General features: G+C 52.1%; 1 protein-coding gene across 8 annotated transcripts in view; it reads right to left on the minus strand.

Annotated features, from left to right (window-relative positions):
* Positions 1–23286, minus strand: part of CSGALNACT1 (chondroitin sulfate N-acetylgalactosaminyltransferase 1) — a 336764-nt gene that overhangs the window by 73331 nt on the left and 240147 nt on the right. For 7 of the 8 annotated variants that reach the window (XM_059909680.1, XM_059909681.1, XM_059909682.1 and 4 more), the window contains one exon: positions 8854–9746. In XM_059909680.1, the coding sequence (XP_059765663.1) occupies positions 8854–9463 (610 nt within the window). In that variant the 5' untranslated portion in view covers positions 9464–9746. Of the gene's footprint in view, positions 1–8853; positions 9747–23118; positions 23189–23286 lie in introns of those variants that run through there. The other variant, XM_059909685.1, reaches the window with a different exon arrangement.

Consider the following 23286-nt stretch of genomic DNA (forward strand, 5'->3'; position numbering starts at 1 on the left):
GAGATTTAATTAACATTAAATGGTTAATGTTAAAAATGGTTAATGCTCCACTCCCCACTGCCCTGCACTAAGCTAACCAGCTTGAATAGCAAGTGACAGCAGAAATGCTGGGAGGGGACAGAAGAGGAGCGCAAGGAGACCTTCCCCAAGGGGTCACAGGGTTGGACAGACAGCCCTCAGGCAGAACCGCCTCCACCCTAACACAAGGTATCACGAGGAATTTGGAGCCTGGGATGCACTGAGGGTAACCATAGCAACCACAAACCTCAAGCCCCGCCCACTCCTGCACCCGTGCATGCACACACGGCACAGGAAAGGGAAAAGTGTGCCATTTCCAGGCATAAACACTATTTATCTCAGTCTCTACTAGCTACACCAGATTCGACAAAAGTTATGAGGTTTGGAAAAGACAAGAAAAAAATCCAAGACACAAAGCAATCATCAGAACCGGACTCAGAGATGACACGGATGCTGGAGTCATCTGACAGGGAATTTAAAATAACTATGATTAATATGTTAAAGGTGGAAAAAGTGGACAACACGTGCGATCAGATGGGCAACTTCAGCAGAGAGATGGAAATGATCAGAAATAAATGGAAATGCTAGAAATTAAAAGCGCAGTAATAGGCGTAAAGAACGCCTTGATGGGTAGTCTCTCTGCTGGGGAAGAATCAGTTAACTTGAGGTGGGCCAATGGAAGTCACCAAACACAAAGAGGAAAAAAAGTGAAAACAAAAAAGAAACAGAACATCCACTGGCTGTGAGCCATTCACACAGGTGCAGTCCAGAATGAGACAGACGGCACGGGGCGAAGGAGGACTGGCTGAAATACGGGCTCAGAACTTCCCCAAATGAACGACAGACACCAAACCACGGAGCTACGCAGTCCCGAGCACACCAGGCAGGAGAATCACAGAAGCGAAGCAAAGCTGAGGCACAACTGAGGAGACAGTGCCGTACCAGCGCTGCTTCCCAGGGCGGACGCCCGCACCCGTGCAGAACGCTGACAGCGGGGAAGCTGGGGAGAGGCAGGCGGGAACCCTGCGCTGTTCCTGCAACTCTTCTGTAATTCCAAAATGACTGCAAAATACAGCGTTTTTTTAAAGTGGTTTTGGTGTCAGGTACTCTGTTGAGAATGTACTAGTAACACCCAGGGCAGAAAAGGAAAATAGCTTTCTAAAGACGTCCTCTCCACTCATCCCCAACCTCTGGCATTTATGTCCTTGCGTTTAGAGTTTAAATCTGATTTGTGATGGGTCCCAGGAACCCAAGTACTCTTTACGGTATTGTTTCGATGGAAAATATCCTCCTATCAAACAGCTAATTTACAATGGAAATTGAAGAGCAGAGGTGAGAACCGTGTACCTTGGGTTTTCTGTAAACTTTCTTCCACAAGGTTCGAGCCGTCTCTCTTATGCACGCGGACCGGGCAGCGTGTACTCAGAGACAGGAGCTGAATGGGCCTCGGGTCTGGTGCCCCAGGCCCACGCTGCTCACCCGGCACGGGGAGCGGGAGGCCAGGCCCCCCAGGGCCAGCGGGGTCGGGGGGGACCTCGGGGGAGTCAGACTCTGGCCAGGCGAGGCTCCCGAATGGGAACCACCACCGTGAGGGCAGCCACTGAACAGGGAAAGCACCGTGCATCCATCGCCGCTGCTGGACGTGGTGAGGAAGATGGGCTGAGTCTGATAAACCAAGCGTGACAGAGGGAAAATGGTCTGTGAGCTCATCCCACGGCCTCGGGAAGACGACAGGGAACTTCTGGCTGGAAGAACCTGAAGACTGCAGAGGGGAAGGTCTTACAGAGGGCAGGGCCTTGGGTGCAGAGGACGGCGCCCGGGGAGGAGGAGGGTCAGGGCGGGCAGGAGAGCTGGGCACTGGGCGAGGGGGAACGGGCAGGAGGAGCAGTGGAAGCAGAGCTGGCAGGCGAGCTGGGATCAGAAGGCGGGCAGGGCCCCCCAGGACTGCCTGCACCGTGGGCTTCCATCATATCCAGAGCTCACATATAGTGCGTATGTTGGAGAAGAAAACAGGATCGTAAGCCCTGTCTCTTCCCTTAGCACCGGACACGCCCGCCACCCGGCTCGCTGACAGCTCCCGACGGGTTCTTCTGCACTCCATCTTCCCTCCTGACTCGTCAGCTCCCGCCCCTCCTCCACACTGCTGTAGGAGTCTCAGAAGAAACGCACCCCGATCAGTTTAAGTAAAGCGTTTCATGCTGAAGGCGCCCAGCCCCGCATGACCCCCTCCCCTTAAGTGAATGATGCGGTCCCTCCCGTGCCTCTGTCTGCCCGTCTCCCCCAGGAGCTCATGATTTTCCTTCTCTTCTTTTAAAAACTTCTTCCCAAGAACATTTACACAGCTCACCCGGGTAGGACCTCTCCCAACAGTCTGCACCCCTTGGATGTGCTTTTAGGTTTCCCCCATACCATCCGGGACCAGAGAAGCCTGTGGACAGGTCAGAGACCCTCAGAGGTCCGAGGTGGCATGGCCAGGAGCTACGATCTAAAGGTCTGGAATCTGGGCCCATCACTTGCCAGCTGAGTGGCCTGGAGGCTGTTACTTAACCTCCGAGTTCCAGACTCACACTGACAAAACGGAGATAAAATGAATCCAGGGTGCTGGTGGAAGAGGGGATGAGATGAACCAGTGCTGGTGAGACATCAGGACACGGCCTGGTGCACAGACGCAAGACCAGCTACGATAAACCACAGGGTCCCCATCTCCGACCACAGGACCTCCAAGATGCCACGGCTGCTTGAACATCTGAGAACCACAGCAAGTGGGAGGAGGCGGGGGTGGGCTGAGCGGGACTCAGGAGCAGAGCTCACTACCCACCGCCCCCCAAACGAGGGCCCGTCTGACTACAGATCCAGGCAATCCTGTGAGCTAAACCCCTCGGCCCAGCCCTCAGGGTCCTCGTGTCCAACATTCCCAGTGACTCTCGGGTCCCACCTGCTGGCTGGGCTGGTCTCCCCCTAACCCCACCCTGGTCCTACTCCCCAGTCAGTTGGCTCTCCGGCCCCTGCCCTCTGCTGCCATCTGTTCCCCTCTCGCTCGCCCCTCCCCGTAACCCCGTCTCCCCTTCGAGCCTGGCTCAGGTCCCACCTGCTCTGAGGTCTCTCCCAAGCCCCAGGGGCCTTCAGGCACCGATTCTGACACCCTTGGACCAACGGCCACTTCCTGCCACTGAACCTCGGTCACTGAGAGCTTTGTCTCCCCACGTGGGGAACTGGGTCCTTCAGGCCAGAGACCTGGCTTCATCGCCCTTCCCCCGCCCCTCAGGCCACTGGGGACGTTCTGCCCACAGAGCAGGTGTCCCGCCCACGCACGCCGATTAAGCCTGGGCACCGGGCCTCATCCACGACCCCGCAGAGGACAAACTCGGGGTCTGGCTAAAAAACTATGGCTCCTTTCCGCAAACACCAGCTCTTCCCCAACGTGGCTGACAGACTGGGCCCGCCGGGCCGCACCCCTTGCCCGCCGTCTCCCCCCGCCCCCCGCACCTCCCACGGAGCCCTAGGCCCCGGTCCAGGCCTCCGCCCATCGCGCCTCCGCTCACCACTCCCGCTAACGCAGCCACGTTCCTCCGTCCTGGACGTTCCCACAGCATCCCAAGCTCCCTCTTACAGCACATCCCCAGCAGGAAACGCGAGGCAGGAAGAACAGTGACACTGCAATGTAAGAAAAATCCCCTGGGAACGAAAGTGCTTCGAATGAGTCCAATAAAAATACTAACAACAAAGTTATCGTAAAACAGAGTTAAGACTTGCCGGTTTCTGCAGTCTTGCCAGAAAGTACTCCACACGCACAGGATGGGTGTCAAACCAAGGTCGCGCCTGTCCCGGTCCGCCGCGGGTCCACAGAGCTGGCCTCAGCGATGGAGTCGGGCTGCACAGTGTTCTGGTTCCGTCTCCCCGCCTCCCCCTCCCTCCTGGCCTCTCTGTTCGGCGGTAGGACTGGGTGCCCAGTTTGCAGGGACCAGAGCAAGATGAAAAGGCAGGGTCCCTTGTTCACAGCTTACTAAGAACTTCAACATATTCTGAGACAGCAGAGCACCTACCCTGGCAGGAGGCTCATCCACTCCCCAGAAGGGGGGCTGGGGTCCCGCCCCCGCAGAAGTGCAAGGCCGCTACCCGCCTTCTCGCCGTCCCCCCAGGAAGAATCCCTCTATAGCGTAGCCTCAAAACATTTATTGGCATTTAAGCCTCTTATCTCTGATCTCAGAATAAAAAGCATTTCTCCCTCTTTAGGAACGTAAAGCATCAGCAAACACATGAGGAGACCTCAGGGAGGAAGCAGACAGAGGGAACGGCGTGAGGTGACAGAGGAACCTAACACCACGCAGACCTGGCGGGAACTCGACAGTAAACATGCATGGTCCTTCCGTGCACGTGACGTGAGGGCGGGTGGGAAGGGCTGTCCTGGGTTCTACGGCCTTCGCCTCCCTGGAGATGCTGGCTGAGAACTGGGGCCCCGCTCAGGACCTGAAGCCCTATGTCCTGCCCACAGCAACCTCCCCACCTCCACGCAACACCTGCTCTTCCCGCCACACCCCGTCCACTGCGCAGAATCCTTGCTCTCCCTTATTTCTGCACCAAGATCCCCAGGCGCCCCCAAGTGCCCGGCAATGCACCTGAACGCCTGCCTTACCTTCCCTCCCCAAGTCACAAAGGAGCACCTCCCTGAAACGCACGCCAAGCATCACGGTCCCGAGCACCAGGGTCTCCAAGCGCCTGGCCCTGGGACTGGACTCAGCTTGTCTAGAAAAGCTTAGCAACATGGTCACGTGGCATCCTTGGAGGTTATGCAGAGGCACCAACAATGGACATAAACATCTCCGGGCCCTCACTCGGTGCCTCGGCTGCGCAGGCAGCACGCGGTCTTGGCTGTCGAGCACAGGAGATGGGAGCTTACTGGGCAGGCGGTGGTCACTAAGGTTTTAGAGCTATTCCCGTATCTCCTTGTTTTAAAACACGTCCCAGGGTGCCATCAAAACATTCACTTTCTTGTGGCTCGTGGCTTGACTCCATCTCATCCTAAAATCAAGTCTTTTGGCGTCTGAGCCACTCTTGCCACCACTAACCCTGCGAAAGCTGGAGGAGGGGAGGTGCCCTGGCCGGTACGGAACCACCCCATGGAGACAGCAGACACAGCACCTCACACAGGACTCACGGTGTTGGGTGTTTGGGTTGTAAAAGGGGAATAATTCGGGAGGCTAAATTGTTTTATGGAATGATGTCGGATGTAGGCCCCGGAGCTCTATTTAAATATGCCATCAAAGCCAAAAACTGTGCCACTCAGACTTAAACAGGAGTCTGTGTATCCCACACAGGAGTCATGAACCACAACACAAAGAGAGGTTTTCTGTTCACTTGAAGAGATAAACAGTTAGGTTTCCGAAAGCACAGGATCTGATCATGCTTTTCTACTTTATCTTCTTTTCCCAGACGGTTGTACAAAAAATTCATGTTATTATATGAGAATCCAATGCAAGAATCAGTGCCAGTGAAACATCTGGTGAAGGGAAACTGGGGCAAATGTTGTTCCCTCTATGTTTCAGAGATAGATAATAATTCAATCAACATGGATAATAAATTAGATGGTAATCAATAGGCATTCGCCCTCCGCAGGCTTCACAGAACTGTAGGAAGTGGCCACGGTCAGAGCAGGCCTTACAGATCACCTGTCTGAATCCCTCCTTCCACAGAGCAGAATCCCAAGGGGTGGGGCATGTCATGTCACCCAGCAAAGGGGGGGCCGGGTTACCCCTCAGGGACGGTTCCTCGGCAAAGCCAAGAAGAAGAAAGCCAAAGTGGTGCTTTGTATTTTGCAGAAGGCTGGGCCAGGTGGGCCTTGGGGGACATGAAAATCAACCTCTTCTTGAAGGATGAGGAGACCCAGCCGCCAGGAGGTGAGGGGTCTGGGTCAGAGTCACACAGACCCTGCTGTGTCACCACGCCTCCTGCCCCACGGTTGGCTTTAAGTCTACTCAACTGTTATCATCCAGAAGCATTCCACAGGGTTTTATTATTATTCGTTTAAACACAAAGAACCCCCATCCTTATCACACTAGTTCAGGGTTCATTGAATCCGTGGCCCTCGTGTAGAGCTCTCTGAGGGTATGGAACCCAGGTTTGTCCGTGGACTTCCACTCAACTGCCCCAACGTTTAGACTACTGACACCCAAACACAAAATAGTCTCTCCAAGGTTATGTTTAAAAACCCAAATACGTTATGTTAAAGATACACTTCATCCTTACAGGGTCCCATTGCTTGTTCTCACGCATTGTAGAACACAGATTTCAAATCAGACCCTTTCCATTCCCTTCGTTCTCCTTAACTAGGTGTAGGTCAAAGAATCGTGATCCAGGATTGCAAAGGTCTTCAAATGTAATTCAGTCCAACCACCTCTCTGATGCTAGAATCATGAATTATCACCTCCTGGCCATCCAGCTGATGACAGAATCCTCCCAGCGATGCGAATCCCACTTTGTTCCAAAACGTCACTGTTTGACAGTTACTCCTTATGCTGAATTTAACTCTGCCTTCCTGCAGCTCCCTGACTAGTGAAGTCTTTCATGATGCCCCAGTTCCTGGGAATATAAAAGATGCCCTCCACCATCTTTTGTGATAAGAATGGAAAAGTGAGATCAACTGTGTATGACAGTCAAATATGTAGAAACATATTTAAAGTGTTTGTGTCTATTTACTCATCATATGAAAATAGCTGACGAGACTTTCCCCAAATTTGGAAGGTGTGTGTGGACTGATCTGCCTTCACACACAGGCTGTGTTAAGCCCCACGGGGCAGCATGACAAGAGGGTTTCTGACAGAAAGTCAGACGTACCACAGAGCACCTCAGCTCAGGGACAAGAGGCCCGAGTCACTGAGAACCACAGGCCTTGCACTGTAGATCCTGTACACAGAAAAGCAGACGGGGATTTCAAACATGAATGCAGATTAAAAATCACTGATTTGTAATCAAGTTCTTTTGAAAGTGCTTTGTGCGAGGGCAGCTCTGGCAGCGTACTCCACAACCAGGGTTTCCTTTTTAAGGCTGTTTAATGATTTTCCCTGGGGGTCAGCTAGGCAAGTAATAGTTGTGGAAATGTTTGATAAACTCTAAAGCACTATAAAATGGGATGCTACACCCTCATGATACTTTAAACGCTTACTGAGTGCTTACCTTGTGTTTATACTTGCTAGCTCCCCAGTGCACTAGGCACTTTTAATACTTCATATAAATGCGTAAAATCCTGACACCAGTGGGCGAAAAACTGTCACTTGCCATCCGCCTCTACAAGGATGAAGTCACTAGCCACGGCAGCCGTTGACCTTCAACTCACCCTGAAAGGAGTTCAGGGTGGAGATCAGGAATGAGGTACTCTGTGCTCTGGGAAAAACTGGCAGAACAGGCCTTCAGATAAAGATTTTCAGGAGATTTTATGAGCCAAATTTCTTGCATCTTCTCATATCTAGAAAAGCACTAAAATCATGAATGGTGACATCTGCTCCTAGTGACCACCTTCTGCCAAAACGTGTGCTTCACTGCATGGACCCCCTTCACCAAAGCCACACAGATGCTGACCTCCACCCCACCTCTTCAGAGCAGTTCCTCAGAGCTGTCTGAGATGCTGTCCCGGGCTATCGTCCTCATTTTGTCCCCAAATAAAATTTAACTCACTACTCTCACATTGTGCTTTTTTTTTTTTTTTTCAGTCAACAGACCAAAAGCTTGATCTTGCGAAAGATTTCTTTACCTAGCTCTAGGTATATGAAAAATGATAATATACCAAAATTGCATTAATTTACAGTTCACATGTAAAGGGGAAAAAACCATAAGACAGGAAAGCGTCCAGAGAGAACAGGCATCAGAGGCAGAGGGAGGGTTTCTGGTATGACTAAAGAGGGTCTGTCTTGCCTACAGGTTGATGAGATGGTCGTTACAGAACCCAAGTAGGGAGCGGGGTAAGGTGGGCAAGCCATGTGTCTGGGAAGTATCTCCTTTCCGGAAACAGGAGGAAGAACCGGATGCCCTCGAAGGCAGTTCCTCTTCCAAATTATTAGTTGATTTTTGAATCAGTAACAAAAATTTGGTAAGAAGAGTCTTCCAAGAAACTCCAAGATGAGGCTGCTTTCTTCTAAAATTGACACAAACACAATTAACACTAGGTTGTTCTGTGCCCATGAAGAAAGGTGAGGCATTCACCCTCCTAGTTTCCAGGTGCTCTGACCACCTCTACAATATGACCTAGTGGTTAAGGACGTGGACTCTGGAATCAGACTTCTGGGTTCAAAGCCCAGCTCCGTCACTTGCTAACAGAGCCCCCTTAGGTGATTTACTTACTTAATCTGAGCCTCCATTCCCTCACCCCGCAAAAGGGGTCACTGCAAGTGTAAAGCTCCCAGAACGGAGCTGGGTGGACGTAAGTGCTACATGTACATGTTCGCTACTACTGTCCTGTCCGGCGCCTGATGACAGGGCCCGGTCTCTAGAAGTGCCTGGGAGAAGGCATAAAACGAAAACTGCTTCTCACACTCTATTTGGGTTTCAGTATTTCATGTTTATATTTTGGTTTCTTTCTTTTTTATTGAGAGCAAGAAGTTCCACCTTCTTCTGCCAAGAAACAACGAACCTGTCCACTCAGTGACTGTGGTTTCCACAAGGAAGTGAGTGGAAGCAGATATTTCTGAAAAATACAAAAAGCCAAGCCTTGCCTTCAGTCGCTCATACAGAGCTGCCTACGCGCCATCCCCAAAGCCACCGCCAGCCTCCGCAGCCGGGCTCTGCCTGGGCCCAGACCCGGGTGCCCCTCCGACCACTTTCCACCCCCTTCGCAAGCGGGCCAACCTTCGATGAAGTCCGAGGCCGTGTAAGGACGCTGGTCGGGGCCGCTCTCGGCCGGGCTGTTCAGGGCGTCCACGGCCAGCTGGATGACCTCCACCAGCTCATCCCGCTTGTCCTTGCGCACGGGCTTCTCCTCAGGGTGGCGGGTCAGTCCCGTCTCCAGCTGGTACACTTTGTGCAGGGTGAAGCTGTCAAAGGGCACAGCGGCGTACTCGGTGGCCTGCTTGACGCCGCTGTGCACCTCTGCCCTGTCCACCTGGGAGCGCAGGAAGGCCAGCAGGTCGGCCTGGGCCCTCCCGGGGGGGCCCGCGGGGCCGCCCGCCAGATGCTGCGCGGTCCTGAGCTGCTCGCTCCTCTCCTGCAGCTCCTCCTGGAGCCGCGCAATCTGCCTCTTGAGGCTGCTGATGTCATCGCGGTGATACTCCTCCCGCTGCTGCATCGCTGCCTGGTACCCGTCCTTCCCCGTGGGGCCGCTGGCCCTGGGCAGCCCCAGCTGCTCGTCGTCGCCCCTTGGCGTGCAGGCCAGCATGTAGAGGACAGAGATGACACAGCAGAGGAGCACAAGCAAGACCACCACCCGGGAGACCCACGCGAGCAGCCCCCGGCGCACCATCCTCGCTCAGGGATCAGCCACGCGTCCAGCAGCCGCGGCGTTCATCCCAGACCACCCGGCCCGCGAGGGGCGTCCCTGGACTAGACCACGGGGAGCACACGTCCGGGGGTCCCCGAGCTGCTCTCATCCATTTCAGTCTACACCACGTCTTGTTCCCGGGAGTCCACCACCAAGGGCAGCAGTTTCCTGACTTCTAAAGGATGAACTTCCAGGCAGAGGCCGCGAGTCAGGGGAACCGTCCAAGTTGTCACGCTCATTCCCATCATAGCCTTCCAGAGGGAACCTGGGGAGACCAATGACAATAACGCTTAGGACAGCAACCCCCGTGTGTTCACCACGGCGATCGATAATCAATATTCAATGGAGTTTATGGAAAATGCTTGCAACAGGTGATTAAATACTGTTCAGTGTTTCTAAATCAGAATGCAAATATGCATCTGCAGAGTAGCGTACACAAAGAACAAAGGATGCAGAAAAAAGACTGGAAGAAAACATGGCAAAATGTGAATTCTCTCTGGGTGGAAGGATTAATGGTGATTTTTCTGCTTCTCTGTAATTTTCTCTATCTTGCAAATTGTCCACAATGGCACATATTATTTTCATGGGTAAAAGGGAAAAAGCAAAACTTGAGTGACAATGAAATTGCAGAGCAGGGCCTTCCCGGCACCGGTAGATGCAAACAGTGAGCATGCCGGGCTCCTGAGGGCACCCAAGCAGGGTAGGCCTGCAAGCTGGCTCAGGGTGGCCCTCATACTTTCTGATAAGAGGTGAGGAAGCACCTGGAGGCCCAAATGTGCAAATGCTAAGTGCGGATGGTAGCATTCGGAATGCGTCCGAACAGTTCTTCCAGGACAGGGGATGATGAGTTTACCACAGAAAGGGATGGAGCTGGGAGAAGTAGACCAGAAATACTGCTTTGTCAGGACTCAAACCCAGGACGCCTCTGCTCAACCTCTGGGAGCAATTCCGGGTCCTGGCGGCTCATCAGGAACACCCAGCCAGACCACAGGGCCTTTCATCCAACTCCACCCACCCCCCAAACAAACGAGGAGCCACCTGGCTCTCACCCGCTGTCCCCTTCCCCCGGGAAGCCCCTCCCTCCTCCACCCAGCACTCCTTCCTCAGTGCCCTCCCTTCCTTCATCCCCTTTCCTCAGCTCCCTGCCCATCTGAGCCGGAAAAAAAGAATGATAAATGGATCAAATAAGATTTCTTGTTGTAGGGAGATTTTAATAAAATTTTCCTAGATGCATCTTTTTATATCACTTCTCTTAAACAACCTCCCTGAGGGTACTATGTCCTGGCCATTTTATAAAAATTCAACATTAAAAAAATCCCCATGAAAACTAATTTACCTTTTTTTTTTTTAAGGTTTTTTGTTTGTTTTGGGGGTTTTTTTGGCTGCGCCTTGCAGCTTGTGGGATCTTAGTTCCCCGACCAGGGATTGAACCCAGGTCTCGGAAGTGAGAGCACGGAGTCCTAACCACTGGCCCAAGAGGGAATTCCCTAAATTATTTTTACAGTCTTCACCCAACCTAGAAATCCAGATTCTCGCCTCATTTACTGGTGGGCTGTCCCCTTTACTGACTGGCAGGACTCCAGTCAATTAGCAACTTCAGGACCCCTGGGAGTAAGGAGAGATGATCCCTCTGGCATCCTCCCTACGCTGAAAATACTGTAAACAGGAAGGCTCACTGACGGTCTGAGCAGTCACCTGCCGTGTCCTATGGCCACACTCTCGAGTTCCTCTCCTATTTCCCTGGTGAAGTGCCTCTTACATATATCATTATGCTATCAAAATAGTTTATTTCCCAATTTTCCTTTAAAATTCAACACATAACATTCTCTCCAATATTTCCCTTGGCCTGAGGATTCTCTCTCCTATAATTTAGCACAATACATGGTTATTAGTGCTGAGTTTAAAGTGTACGTTTAGCCATGGAAGCCTTTTCTGTCTGAAGAAAATCTCAGGCTTTGTATAATTACTATAATTCTGTGATTTAAAACATCTCAGCTTTGGTATTCAGGCACCTTGCTGTTTTTAATGAAATCTCTCCGATGAACTCATTATATCCAAGTATTAAATTACCAGTGAAGACATGTTATCACGTTATGCGGCTACTTTAAAGACTTTTACTTAAAATGGACTGTCATTAAAGACAAAATAAGCAAATCAAATAACAAAAATGGAAGGTTCAATACCATTTGTTGTACTGTGGAAACAAAGTAAGCAATCTTTCTAACATATTTTTAACGGAATAATGGTTACGTTTGCATAATACATTGAAATCACGTTGGTTAACCAAAGCAATGTATTAAAACAATGGCTAAAGAAATTTAAAACTGTACAACAATTGTTAGTTTTGTTCCATAAGTCTCTTGAAAGTCTAGTCTGCCTTTTGAAATTCACTAGTATAAATTTCAAAGTTATTTGGTATTCCATTCTTCCGGATGTAAAAGGAGAAAAAAACAGATCTAGGAAGAAATGACTTTTTAAAAGCAATAAAAGCCGTAAAAATTACTTCCAAAAGAGCAATGATGGATTCCTCCTTTTAAATGTCAAGAGCAGATAATGTATGTCAAAAACAAAATTCTGCATCTTTTAACACACACTGTTTTTTGGATGTTTCTAGCAATCTAACCTGTAATCATAATAGTGACACCTGGCCACACGTTTGTCTGCTAGAGTCAGGAGGCTTATCCTTCGCACTCTTGCTTCTGTGGAGACATCAGGTTTTTCAACTGCAGCAAAGATGTGACCTTCCCAGCTCTACCACACACAGGAAAGAACGGCCTCGATGAGATGTAACCCTGACCCAACGTACAGCCAAACCGCAAAGGTACAACCTCTCCCGCTCTCTGCAGAGATGCTGGGAGAATTAAAGAGTTAACTTTTATAATGTGTTTACAGCTGCAGATGGAGAACACCATGTAATTACCAAGCACTATTACAAGTTAGAGACGACAGTGAAAATACAGCTGTACCATCCCAGCAGCACTGTGCTACTATTTTAAAAACTTAGAAAAGGCACCCAGATTTCAGAGGAGCTCCGTCTTTGGGGTGGCGGGAGTGCGAGATAAAGCCCTGTCAGTAACCAACGTTAGGAAGTGTGGGTGAAGGGAGGTGTGTGCTCCTATTTTTTAACCACAGAAAATCCCTCGTGCCCCTCGGGTGTCTTGCCACCTACACTTTAAACGTCCATCCTTCTCAAGCGCTTTCCCCAGTGCTTTCCTGCCTCTTGCCAAATCCCCGAGGATGTTCTGTGATGCACCTTGTCCAAAACACTGAACTTACTGATTAGACTGAAGAGACATCCGAGCCCAGCGGTTTTGTTGCCATTCTTACAACCTGTCTGGGCAACAAAACGGCGGGCGGAGGCTCCTCCACGGTCCTCTGTGAAGGGAGAAGGCGCTGCAGAGCAACACTCGCCAGATGCCCCAGCGTGAGCCACCCGAACGCAGCGCTACTCCCCAAACTCTCCGGCTGGACAAGGGATCTAAGGACAGACCGAATAACCCTAAGAGCTCTGCCCTGGGGTATACAGGTAGGGGGCTGCATAAGGAATTTCTTTCTGAATATTTAAGGCAGAGAGTCTGAAAGAAGCAGGGGGCCCTAGGCCAAGGGGTCCAGCAATGGGTGGGTTTCTCAGACTCCAGGTGCAAAAGCTGTCCGGCAGCGCTGACATCCTGGCCAGTCCAGCAAGCATCCTGGCCAGCCCCGCATCGCCACATAACACGGCGACGGCCCAACCACAGGACGGAAGCACAGTCCATGCCATCCGGGATACTGTCATTATTCATCCTTGCGGTTACTGAGCACCTATTGTTATTATACACTGATAAGAAGTTACAGGAGATGAAAAGCGAACCAAGCACAAATTCCATCAGCAAATTCATGAGCTTGTAGAGGCATTAAGCCCTTTGCAAATAACTATAACATGAGCCCCCAGCAGGCGAACGCCATTAGAACAAATACAAAGCGTTAATGCCATGCTCCCACCTACCAAATGTATGGGGGTGTGTGTGTGTGTGTGTGTGTGTGTGTGTGTGTGCACGGGGATTGAGAAGAAAAGTATAAATAAATAAATTTCCAAATGAGAAAAGCTTAAAATAAATGTTAGGAATCAACAACATTCGTTAAAATAAGATAGGCAAGTGGCCAAAGGTACTGTTTATCATTTCATCTTAAGAGTGGAAACTCTTCGAGAGTGAGACTAAGACAGGTCTAAGTTTGGTCCAGAGTCTGACACTCAACCAAAATGGGGACAGTGGAAATTAGAACTTCCACAGCTCGGACAGAGGCACCATTAGGACGGGTATACTCATTTTACTCTGTAGACCCCAGGTCACGAGGGCTGGGTACTGTGACAGAATGTCCACGAGAGGCTCATAAATCACGAGGCCCGCAGGACATGCCCGGCTGTGAGATGCTGTCGGGGCAGCAGCAGGCGGAAAGGACGGTGGCTTTGTGGCGAGACCAGGTCGGGCGGCGCTACACACCACAATGACAGGCCTTGTGAGTGATAAAGGAGACCATTCAGGGAGCGGCAATAAATTCCACGGGACAGCCCGACCCTGTGCACACACACAGCCAAAAGGGATGGTGGGGAAGAAAACCAGCAGTGTGTCCTGGGCCGGGAAGTGGCGGGCCAGGGCCCCGAGGCCGCCATGTGCATCGGTTCCTCCTGGGCACAGACAATCAGCTCTTTGACAGCAGGGGCACAGCTAACCTTCAGCGGCAGGATTAGCTGTACTAACAGAACATCAATCGAGGTCCTATCTCCTGGGTAAACACACCATCCTGAATGTGTGTGGAGAAGGCAACCTGCAAAGATTCTTATTCAGAGATGTTCTCGGAAACGTATATAAAGTAACTCTGTACACTTCACCCGGCCTCAGAGCTGCATTTCGAATCCCCTCCGCCTCCGTCTGGCCCCCAGGACGGCCTCCGCGTCCCTGCCTTCCCACCATGGTGTCTACCTCCCCCCATCAGCCCGGGGCCACAAGGCCGGAGTGGGCGGATTCTGCAGAATCCAGCAGAACACGGACCAAAGCCACCGCAAGAGCCGAAGACCCCCCCCAGCCCCGAGCCTCTGCTCGCTGCCTCCTGTTCACAGATTCCCCCTAACTGTTCTCCATCTGGTCTCTTAAGAGAGACGAGCTTCTACACACAACCCCTGCCGCGGCGTTGCAGGGTCCACAGCAACCTGGCTCTTGTGCACACCTCTACTTCGGGGCGAGACGCTGCAGAGAAGTTAAAGCAGCCTGAAGATGAGCATAATCTCCCCAAACCACACCCCCGGGGGGCTTCGGAGCAGGGCTCCTCAGGCGTGGCAGACCTTTCCAGAACGCGGGCGTCTCTGCTCCACTGGAGCTTGAGTCGGCGTCCATCACGGGCCAAGTGCTTTATCCTCGGGGTGCTTCTGACGGCAGCTGGGGAGCGGAGGGAAGCCCCCTGTCACTGTCCACACAGGACCAGGTATGGGCCAGCGGGGGGCACGGGCCTCCACACGCCATCACAGCATCAACGTGGCCGAGAAGCGTCCCCGCGGACCGCATCCACCCTGACACCAGGCTGCCTGGCCCGAGGCTCTGCCCGGACACAGAACCGGGCTCCAAGGGTCGCACTCCCCCTTCGCCCTTGGCACTCGGATCAGGGGTCTCCAAACTGACCAACACAAATAGCACATTCCAGGCAGGAAGTAACTAGTGGACGAGTACCACATGTTAACGTGCTCATGATAAGTCAGAGTACTGTTGTAGTGTGTATTCGCAAAACAATACCCCTAAAATAACGAAAAAATTGTTTTTAATGTCTTCTCACCCTGAGGAACCGTCCCAGGCTCCCCAAGGACCTGCTTCCAGCTCCCAAGTAACTGCCCTCCGCACCGAGTTTCATCCCAGTGTCCCGGGGACGGAGCTGCAGCCCCGCCCACCCCAGGGCCCCAACGCAGGCTCCCGCTCCTCAGGGTGACCTTCCTGCCTCTGGACCTCCACCTCCATCCCAGGGTCCCCAACACCTGCTGCCCAGACACTGCCTGGCCCCTGCCAGGTACATGCTTCCCTCCCTTCCAACCCAGAGGACCTGGACGTGGCCTTCAAGACACCCTAGAGGGTCCATTCTGAGGTCCTCCCTGTAACCAGATCCGGGAGCTGGTTCCCCATGGCCCAGAGGGACCGAAATCCCCTCGTTGGGAGGTGTCCCTCCATCCCCTCATCTCTACACTGCTCTGCAAGAATCACTGATTCCTTTTTCCCTACTTGGAAGCAGAGAAAGGGAAATGTGGAAAAAGAAACTGGGGTCTGCTAATCAGAAAATGAACACACGGAGATTAATCACAGCTCTGAAAGCCAAAAAGCCAGGAAACAGGCCCAAGCCCTTTCTGCTAGTCTCTTTTGATTTTGGTTTCTAATTCACTGGTGAACCTTCGTAGAGAAGAATTGAAAGAGAGGGTCGTCCTGAACACACGTAGATTTTTCTATTCCCCGCCCCTTGCCACCTCCAACCTTGTTTCAGGAAGCATCTAAGGAGGTCAACCAGCACAGGTGGCGGCCGTGGGGCCTGGGGAGTGACGAGAGAGAAGGGCACCGGCACAAGAGGGCAGGACTCACGCTACTTAGGATAAGGTGAATCAAGAACATTTTCCCGGCAGGAAGATGCCCCAAGCAGACATGCAGGCCTGGGTCAACTGCCAAAACCCTGCTGAGAGGCCTGTCCGGCCTCGGTCCGGCCCATCCTGCGGGCTCTCTGAGGCTGGTGGGGTCACCCTGCCCGCAAAGCGAGAGCCCCAGAAACCAAGCTCCCAGGACCTCCTGATGCTCACGATTACATCCGCTTAGAGAGCATCTGCTCTTGGCCAGACACCAGACTAAGCACTTTATAAACATCATCTCATTTAATCCCCCAAACAATCCTATGAGCTACGTCTTATTATCCCATTAAAGATAAGGAAACTGAGGCTTAGAACAGTGACGTAACTCGCCCCAAGGTGCACAGCTGGCAAGCGGCCAAGCCTGGTTTCACATCCAGCTCAATCTGATGCTAAACTTTGCTCTTACCCACTAGGCCGTACCGTTCACCACCCTCACTAATCCCGAACTGCTTGCTGAGACCCGTTCCTCATCTTGCACCCAACCTGTCCAATTTTTCTTGCTCCTGAATGCCTAGTGGATCTTGCCTGGCCCCTCAGATGTAGCATAAAGCAATCTTTTCTTCTCTATATAATGTTCTGCCTCCCCACTTATCTGTGGTTTGCATGTCCACATCCCTTACCAGCTCTGCAAACTCACACCGCCCCTGGAAACAGTGCCGATCCCAGCTGTGCCTGGTGTGAGCCTTGCTCTGGCCCCTCGGCGGGCTCGGGACAGAACACCCCCTGCGACATCCGAGGGCTTCTGAGCAGATGCCAGAAGCTTACACCCGCTTATCACCCACTGAAAAGCATCCTGGCAAGTGGAATTTCTTCTTTGAAGGGAGAGAGACAGGGCATCTCTCAGTCGGCTAACCAAGCTGCTGGCTGGCCTCGCCACGAGTTCCCTCCTGCCCGACACCGGCTTCTCCCTTCCGTCCTCCAGAGCCTGGCAAAAGGAGCTGCCCACGCAGTGCCACGCACCGCGAGTCCCCTACCGTGCTCGCATGCAGGCAGAAGTCACCCCGACCGCTGACACCGCTGGAGACTCAGGGAAGTGTGCCGCTGGGGAGAGCAGGCCCCAGCTTCCAGGGAAAGGCGCGCTACTGATTCACAGGAGAGGGTAATTGAAAGTGAGCGGTGCTGTGCGCCCCTCCAGCTGAGCAGCAAGCACAGGGCCCCAAGCAGATGCTGGGTGGAGCTGCTGGGCAGCAGAGGTCAGCTCCGAGGGGGGGGGTCGGGGCTGTGAATCGCCCTCCCTGTGCCGTGAAGGCTGAGGTGGGCTCAACTTCAGTGACAGCGAGGGCAGCACGGAGAGGGAAAGCGGGGCTCTCTGCTTCCTGGTAAGACGATCCGTGTACCTTATTAGCAGATCGGAGAAGGAAAGAGGAGGATGAGAAATAAGGTTCACCAAATGCCCCCACCATGTCCCAGCCAATGCCTTTAAAACACTTCTAGACCCAGAGCTCCCAGAGCAGATGAAAGTCCAAGGCAGGGACCTGCTGGCCCTTCAGGCAACCCCAGGGGCTCCACTGAGGACCTTCCGAGAATCACGGGACCTCGAGCATCACCTGCTGTCTCACCTGAACCTCATGAGAGTGGCTGATCCCAGTCTTGAGACTAGGATCTGGGACGTGGGGAGGCCCGAGGCTTACCCACCCAGCCAGCGGCTTCCACATCCCCACACGCCCCCAAAGCCATCGACACCAATCAGCCTGACGCTCCAGAGTGCAGACACAGCTGCCACACATACAGAACCAAACCTCACCAGCAAAGGGGAGGCAACGCCCACAAGCAGGGCCACAGGGAGCAACGCAGCAGGGAAAGCCCCACAAAGAGGATAAAACATGGGCCCTAAAGAGAAGCGCAACCAGACACCAGCCTGTAAAAGTGCAAGATGGTGGCCTTTGGACCTGGAGGTGAGCGCTGGGGAGATGCATGAAGCTCTCCCCGCTCCCCATCCTGGGCTCCCTGGGAGAGACTCGGCTTCACTGCAAACAGTGACGACCCACGGCTTTCCTCTGGCCCTTGTGGTCACCCCGTGGCTGGTGTGTGCTGCCCCTCCCAGGGGTGTCACTCCAATCCCGGGCATCAGCCAGCTTGATGTATGAGTGTGGCCACCCCGGGTCTCGTTAAAGAAGGGGGTGAGCACAGCAGTTCCTCACCCCCGCAGCACGGCCACGAAGGAGCAACCCCTGGACACATCCTGAATCGAAGGTGCTGGGACCCACTCTCTCGAGCCTATTGACGTGTTTTGCTGGCATGTTTGAAGCGAGAGGGTTAAGGAGGAAACCGCCACTTTGAGTCAAGACAGAATACCCAGAGTGATTCTGCCTGGTTCTCCTCTTTCTTCCCCACCAACAAGGAGGCATCAGCACACAAACAAGGGTCTGGCTTCTAGAAAGTGGCTATTACAGAACAGGACTGGAGAAAGTGCGGATGGTACAGAATTACTTTAGAAACCCCATGGGGCTAGATCAGCAGAGCCGTCTATCTGAGTAGAGAAGTAGAACCAATAATGCAGAAAAATATAATATTAGTCCAATATTATATAAATGCAAGATATCGTATTATTTTTGCAAAAATAAAACCTAGAGCTGATCGCAGACCATATTTTGTGGTCCAGCTGTGGCCCGCCACGCCACGGGCCCCTCCTCTGGCATCCCAGCCTTTCCTCGGCTCGCATCCCACACCAGTGCCAAGCCTCTCCTACTGCCCACTATACCCACTGGGGGGGTCAACTGATCACTAAGGGATTAGCTAAAGCATTTCAAGATGTTACTTCCGGGGACTTCCTTGGTGGCGCAGTGGTTAAGAATCCACCTGCCAATGCAGGGGACACGGGTTCGAGCCCTGGTCCGGGAAGATCCCACATGCCGCAGAACAACTAAGCCCGTGTGCCACAACTACTGAGCCAGCACTCTAGAGCCCGCGAGCCACAACTACTGAGCCCGCGCGCCTAGGGCCCGTGCTCTGCAACGAAAGAAGCCACTGCGATGAGAAGCCAGCAAACTGCAGCAAAGAGCAGCCCTTGCTTGCCGCAACTAGAGAAAAGCCCACGCGCAGCAACGACGATCCAACGCAGCCAAGAATAAAATAAATAAATACATTTATTAAAAAAAATAGATATTACTCCCAGAAAGAAATTTACCTGCAATAGAAATTGTCCTATTTCTACACAAGATAGACAGCACAGAGTGCTTACTTCATCCAAGTTTGTTTTTCAGTTTAATACTACTTAATGTTATGCTAATATTCCTCTGCATCACTCTTAAAATATTCCCTGCCCTTCCTGGAAACATTCACCTTCCTCTCTAGGCCCCCACCCTCTCTGCATCTTCTTCCTGCTTCTCTGAGGCCTCCAATGGGGCAGGTTCTATTAACATCATACCCATTTCGTAGGTAAGGTCATGGAGGCAGAGGTTAGTCACTGGCTCAAGTCACCCAGCAAGAAAACAGTAGAACTGGGTGTCCAGCTCAGGCAGCGTGGCTCTGCTGTCCGTCTCTCCATCACTGGGCCCCACGCTTCTCTACAGTTTTCTACGTGCTTTAACAGAGCCATGGGCATCGTAGAGGGGTGCACAAAGCCTGGCCAGGGAGCAGTGCTGGAGCATGAAGGGCCTGAAAAGAAGGAACCAGCCGGCCAGGCTGGCACCTTGACCTCAGGCCTCCAGCTTCCAGAACTGTGAGAAATAAACGTGTGCTGTTTAAGCCACCTGGTCTGTGGTGTCAGAACAGTGGTCTGGCCTAAGACAGGCCTCCTGTCACGACGGGGACTTTGTACGGTAGCCTATAGGCACGGGTTAGCCAGCCGGCTACCTTTTTAAATAGGAGAACCACATGATGTGAACTGAATTTCAGCAAACGGGCAGTGCTGAGAGGGACTGGAGAGGGGAGACCGGCCTCGGGGAGATGGGCACGTGGCCAGCGCACCTCTGCGGTGTCCGAATAAGGGACGTGGGGATAGCAGCAGTAAACGTGGGCTGTGGTTCTAGAGCGGCGTGTCGGGTACCATCTCCAGGGCCTGCAGACCGGCCCGACACGGGATAGAGAGTGTCCAGGGAGCACGAGGGTGGAGGGCGGAGCCACCGCTGGGAGAGAACAGGCACAGGGGAAGATCCAGGGCAAAGACGGGCTGGTGCTGGACACGCCCGGCGGGTGCTGCTGCTGAAATGACGGGGGCGGGGGGGGGGGTCGCCCCGTCAACTCCCAAGCCTCACACCTGCACAGCCAGCAGTCAACCGAACGCGGGCGGAACCTGATCAGAGAGCCGGGCCGGCACGGGCAGTGTTTCACTCACCAGGAAGATTAGCCTCGGAGAAACAGCTGGTGTTTAGACAGTGCGAAGGCTCGGGTGAAGCACCGTCAGAACCAGAGCCCACGGCTCTTGGACGCCGGTCCCTGCCTCTGCCCCGCACTCCAGAAATTTTAAATCAAAGTAGCTCTCTTACATCCTTCCCATCCCCCAAAGCCCAGTTTATTTTTAAAAAGAAAAAAGAAGAAAACCGTAGTGTATCTTAAAAGCTCTCGCCACACTGCATTTAAACACAGAGGCGGGGACCCCAGGCAGGCTGCCGGGGGGTTTTAAAAGGCCACTGCATGTGAAGGCTCAGCTCGGTGCCCAGGCACGGGGACGGGCACGGGGCAGGGCGGGTCATCACGTTTCCTAGACATCACTCAGGTCTCGGGACAATACACCTCCCGGCTGTAAGCAGCAAGCAGACTGTCCGACCAGCGGACTGCCCACTTGGACCACGGGCACAACTCAGCCAAGGTCGGACCCACCAGGTCCCTGGTGAAAGGTCAGCAGGTACCATTTGGGAGAAATCTCAAAGACCCTCCTAAGATATTTCTGAAATGCAATTTTCCAGTAGCTCAAAATGACATAACTCGATACAGCAGTGTTCTAATTTTAGCTGCCAGTATTAGAGATATTCCTGGGGTTCAAAAAAAGTTTTTAAACAATAAAACCTGCTTCTCTAAATGAGGCTTCAAGATGCCCTCTTCTGACTGTACATCATCATTCTGATACATAACAGTTCTCAGTTCCAAGCTGCTCAGGGTGGGCATAAAAAGCCTCTTCCTGAAAGATAAACAGGAATACTATCCTTTTGATGACACACTGAGTCTGCAACACTTGCTAAAATGACTACAACTGCACGACCCCATCTCAAAGGAGCAAAACACACACAGAGTTTCACCCCAGCTGCAGCGACCTGCGGGCAGCAGGGACGGGTGGAAGATGAGCAGGGGCTCTGAGACCACCCCCTACTCTCCCCATGCCCACCAGTTCCCACCGGAGGGTGGCACGTGGAACCCTCGTGACAAGCATTTTCTCCATAGTAACAGGAGCATAGAAAATAACTCCTGAGATTCAGCAACGATGTTATAATTAACGTGAATTTTATCCACCCAGTCACTGAATATGTATTGAAGGAGACCGTTTGGACCATGACAGCGACAGAGGAGGGGTTAGTCGAGGTCCCCGTCCTCACAAGGTGCCGGGAAGGGGGAGAGAGGGACAGGCGAAAAACAGCTGGCTGCCAGGGGGATGTGACCAATCACCATTAATACAAACAAGATGTCGCTGTGGTTCAGAGGAGAGACTGTTCTGGTTGGATCAGAGGAACCTTCCAGGTGGCAGAGCTGGGGACCCTCCGAGAATCCCTCCATGACCATGGTTATAAAACATGCAGACCTAGTTAAGGTTTTCCACTCCTGCACCAATTCCACTACTTAGGATGCCTACTGTCTTAATTTTTAAAAGGGGAAAAAGATAAAGAATTACAAAAATTCAGCATTGTATTCACAGACTCTAGTTTTTCCTAGATTTTTTTTCAGATTCTTTTCCATTATAGGTTATTACAGAATATTGAGTAGAGCTTCCTGTGCTATACAGTAGGTCCTTGTTGTTTATCTATTTTATATACAGCAGTGTGTATATGTTCATCCCAAACTCCTAATTTATCCCTCCCCCCTCCCAGATTGTGTCTCTCTGAGTGGGTCTCTCTGTGTTCAAATCTCTTTCATGTGTCCCAAGCCAGGTGAAAACTCCATGGCCTTGTCACAGCCCTTATTTATTTATTTATTTAACATCAGCTCCTTCTACATAGAAGGAAGAGTTGAATTTTTTTTCTTGAAACCAAGCTAATGGGTCTCAAGATTGACACAAAGGCAATTATCCGGTGGAGAAGTGGGTCTGAGGAGGGCTCCACTTTAAATGAACGTTGCTTTATCTCTATTAAAAGCCTCTAATGAGATGAGATTTTTAAGGAGCTTCCTTAGCTACAGAGGCTGACCTTGTCGCTTGCCTACGTTTGGCAGATGTTTACTTCCGAGTTTCTGGCTCCCGGACAGGGCTGACATAAGCAAAAACATAACGAAACGAAGGGTACCTCTGTCGAACATGGCACAACCTCAGCCTCCGAATCAGACGAAAGATGCTGAAAAGAACAAAAGGAGGCCATCCCATCCCCACTGCGGCTCTGGTCACCAGCACGCTGGCTCTGAGAAGCCACCAGGGAATCTACAAACAGGGCAAAGCACACACTGACCAGGCCTTCAGGCCTCAGCACTGCATATAATTCACTGTTTCGTTATGTCTTTATTTGTAGCAATTCAGAAAAGCAAGCAAGCCCCCCTCAGCAGGGAAACTTCATGTTCTTTATCCTATTTATTTGCCAGATCAACGTCTCCCTCCAGGGCACACAATCCCAGCTGCAAAGCTGATGAAAAAGTAATGTCAATTTTCTTTAAACAAATGTGAGAATGCAGAGTACAAACTAAAACCCTCAAGATGGGTGGGATCATTACTGCTTTCATTTTCATTATAACCGGCACTAAGAACCTGCAGAAATTTCAAAGGACTAACGCTGGAGAAAACCAAATCAGGGGGTGATAATCAGGAAAAAAAAATTCTTGTTTACACAGGAAGTTCAAGGCCAAGTCTGTTCTCAGATCGCTGGCCTCCGCCTCTCCCTCCCAGCTCCTCTCTCCTCCTGCCGCCCCCGCGACGACGTACACTCACCTGGCCCATCCTTCACCTGGCACCAGGTGTTTTCTGAGAGGCCTCCCCTCCCCCAGAGACAGGCAGCTGGAGAGGCTGCTTGGTGTGTGGTCTGGCTCAAAAGGATGAGCAGAGACTACCAGAGGCCTCGCTCAGAACATTGGAGTCAATGACCCAGGGGGAAGCTGC

This window comes from Balaenoptera ricei, chromosome 21, assembly GCF_028023285.1.
Source record: "Balaenoptera ricei isolate mBalRic1 chromosome 21, mBalRic1.hap2, whole genome shotgun sequence".
Classification (NCBI taxonomy): Eukaryota; Metazoa; Chordata; class Mammalia; order Artiodactyla; family Balaenopteridae; genus Balaenoptera; species Balaenoptera ricei.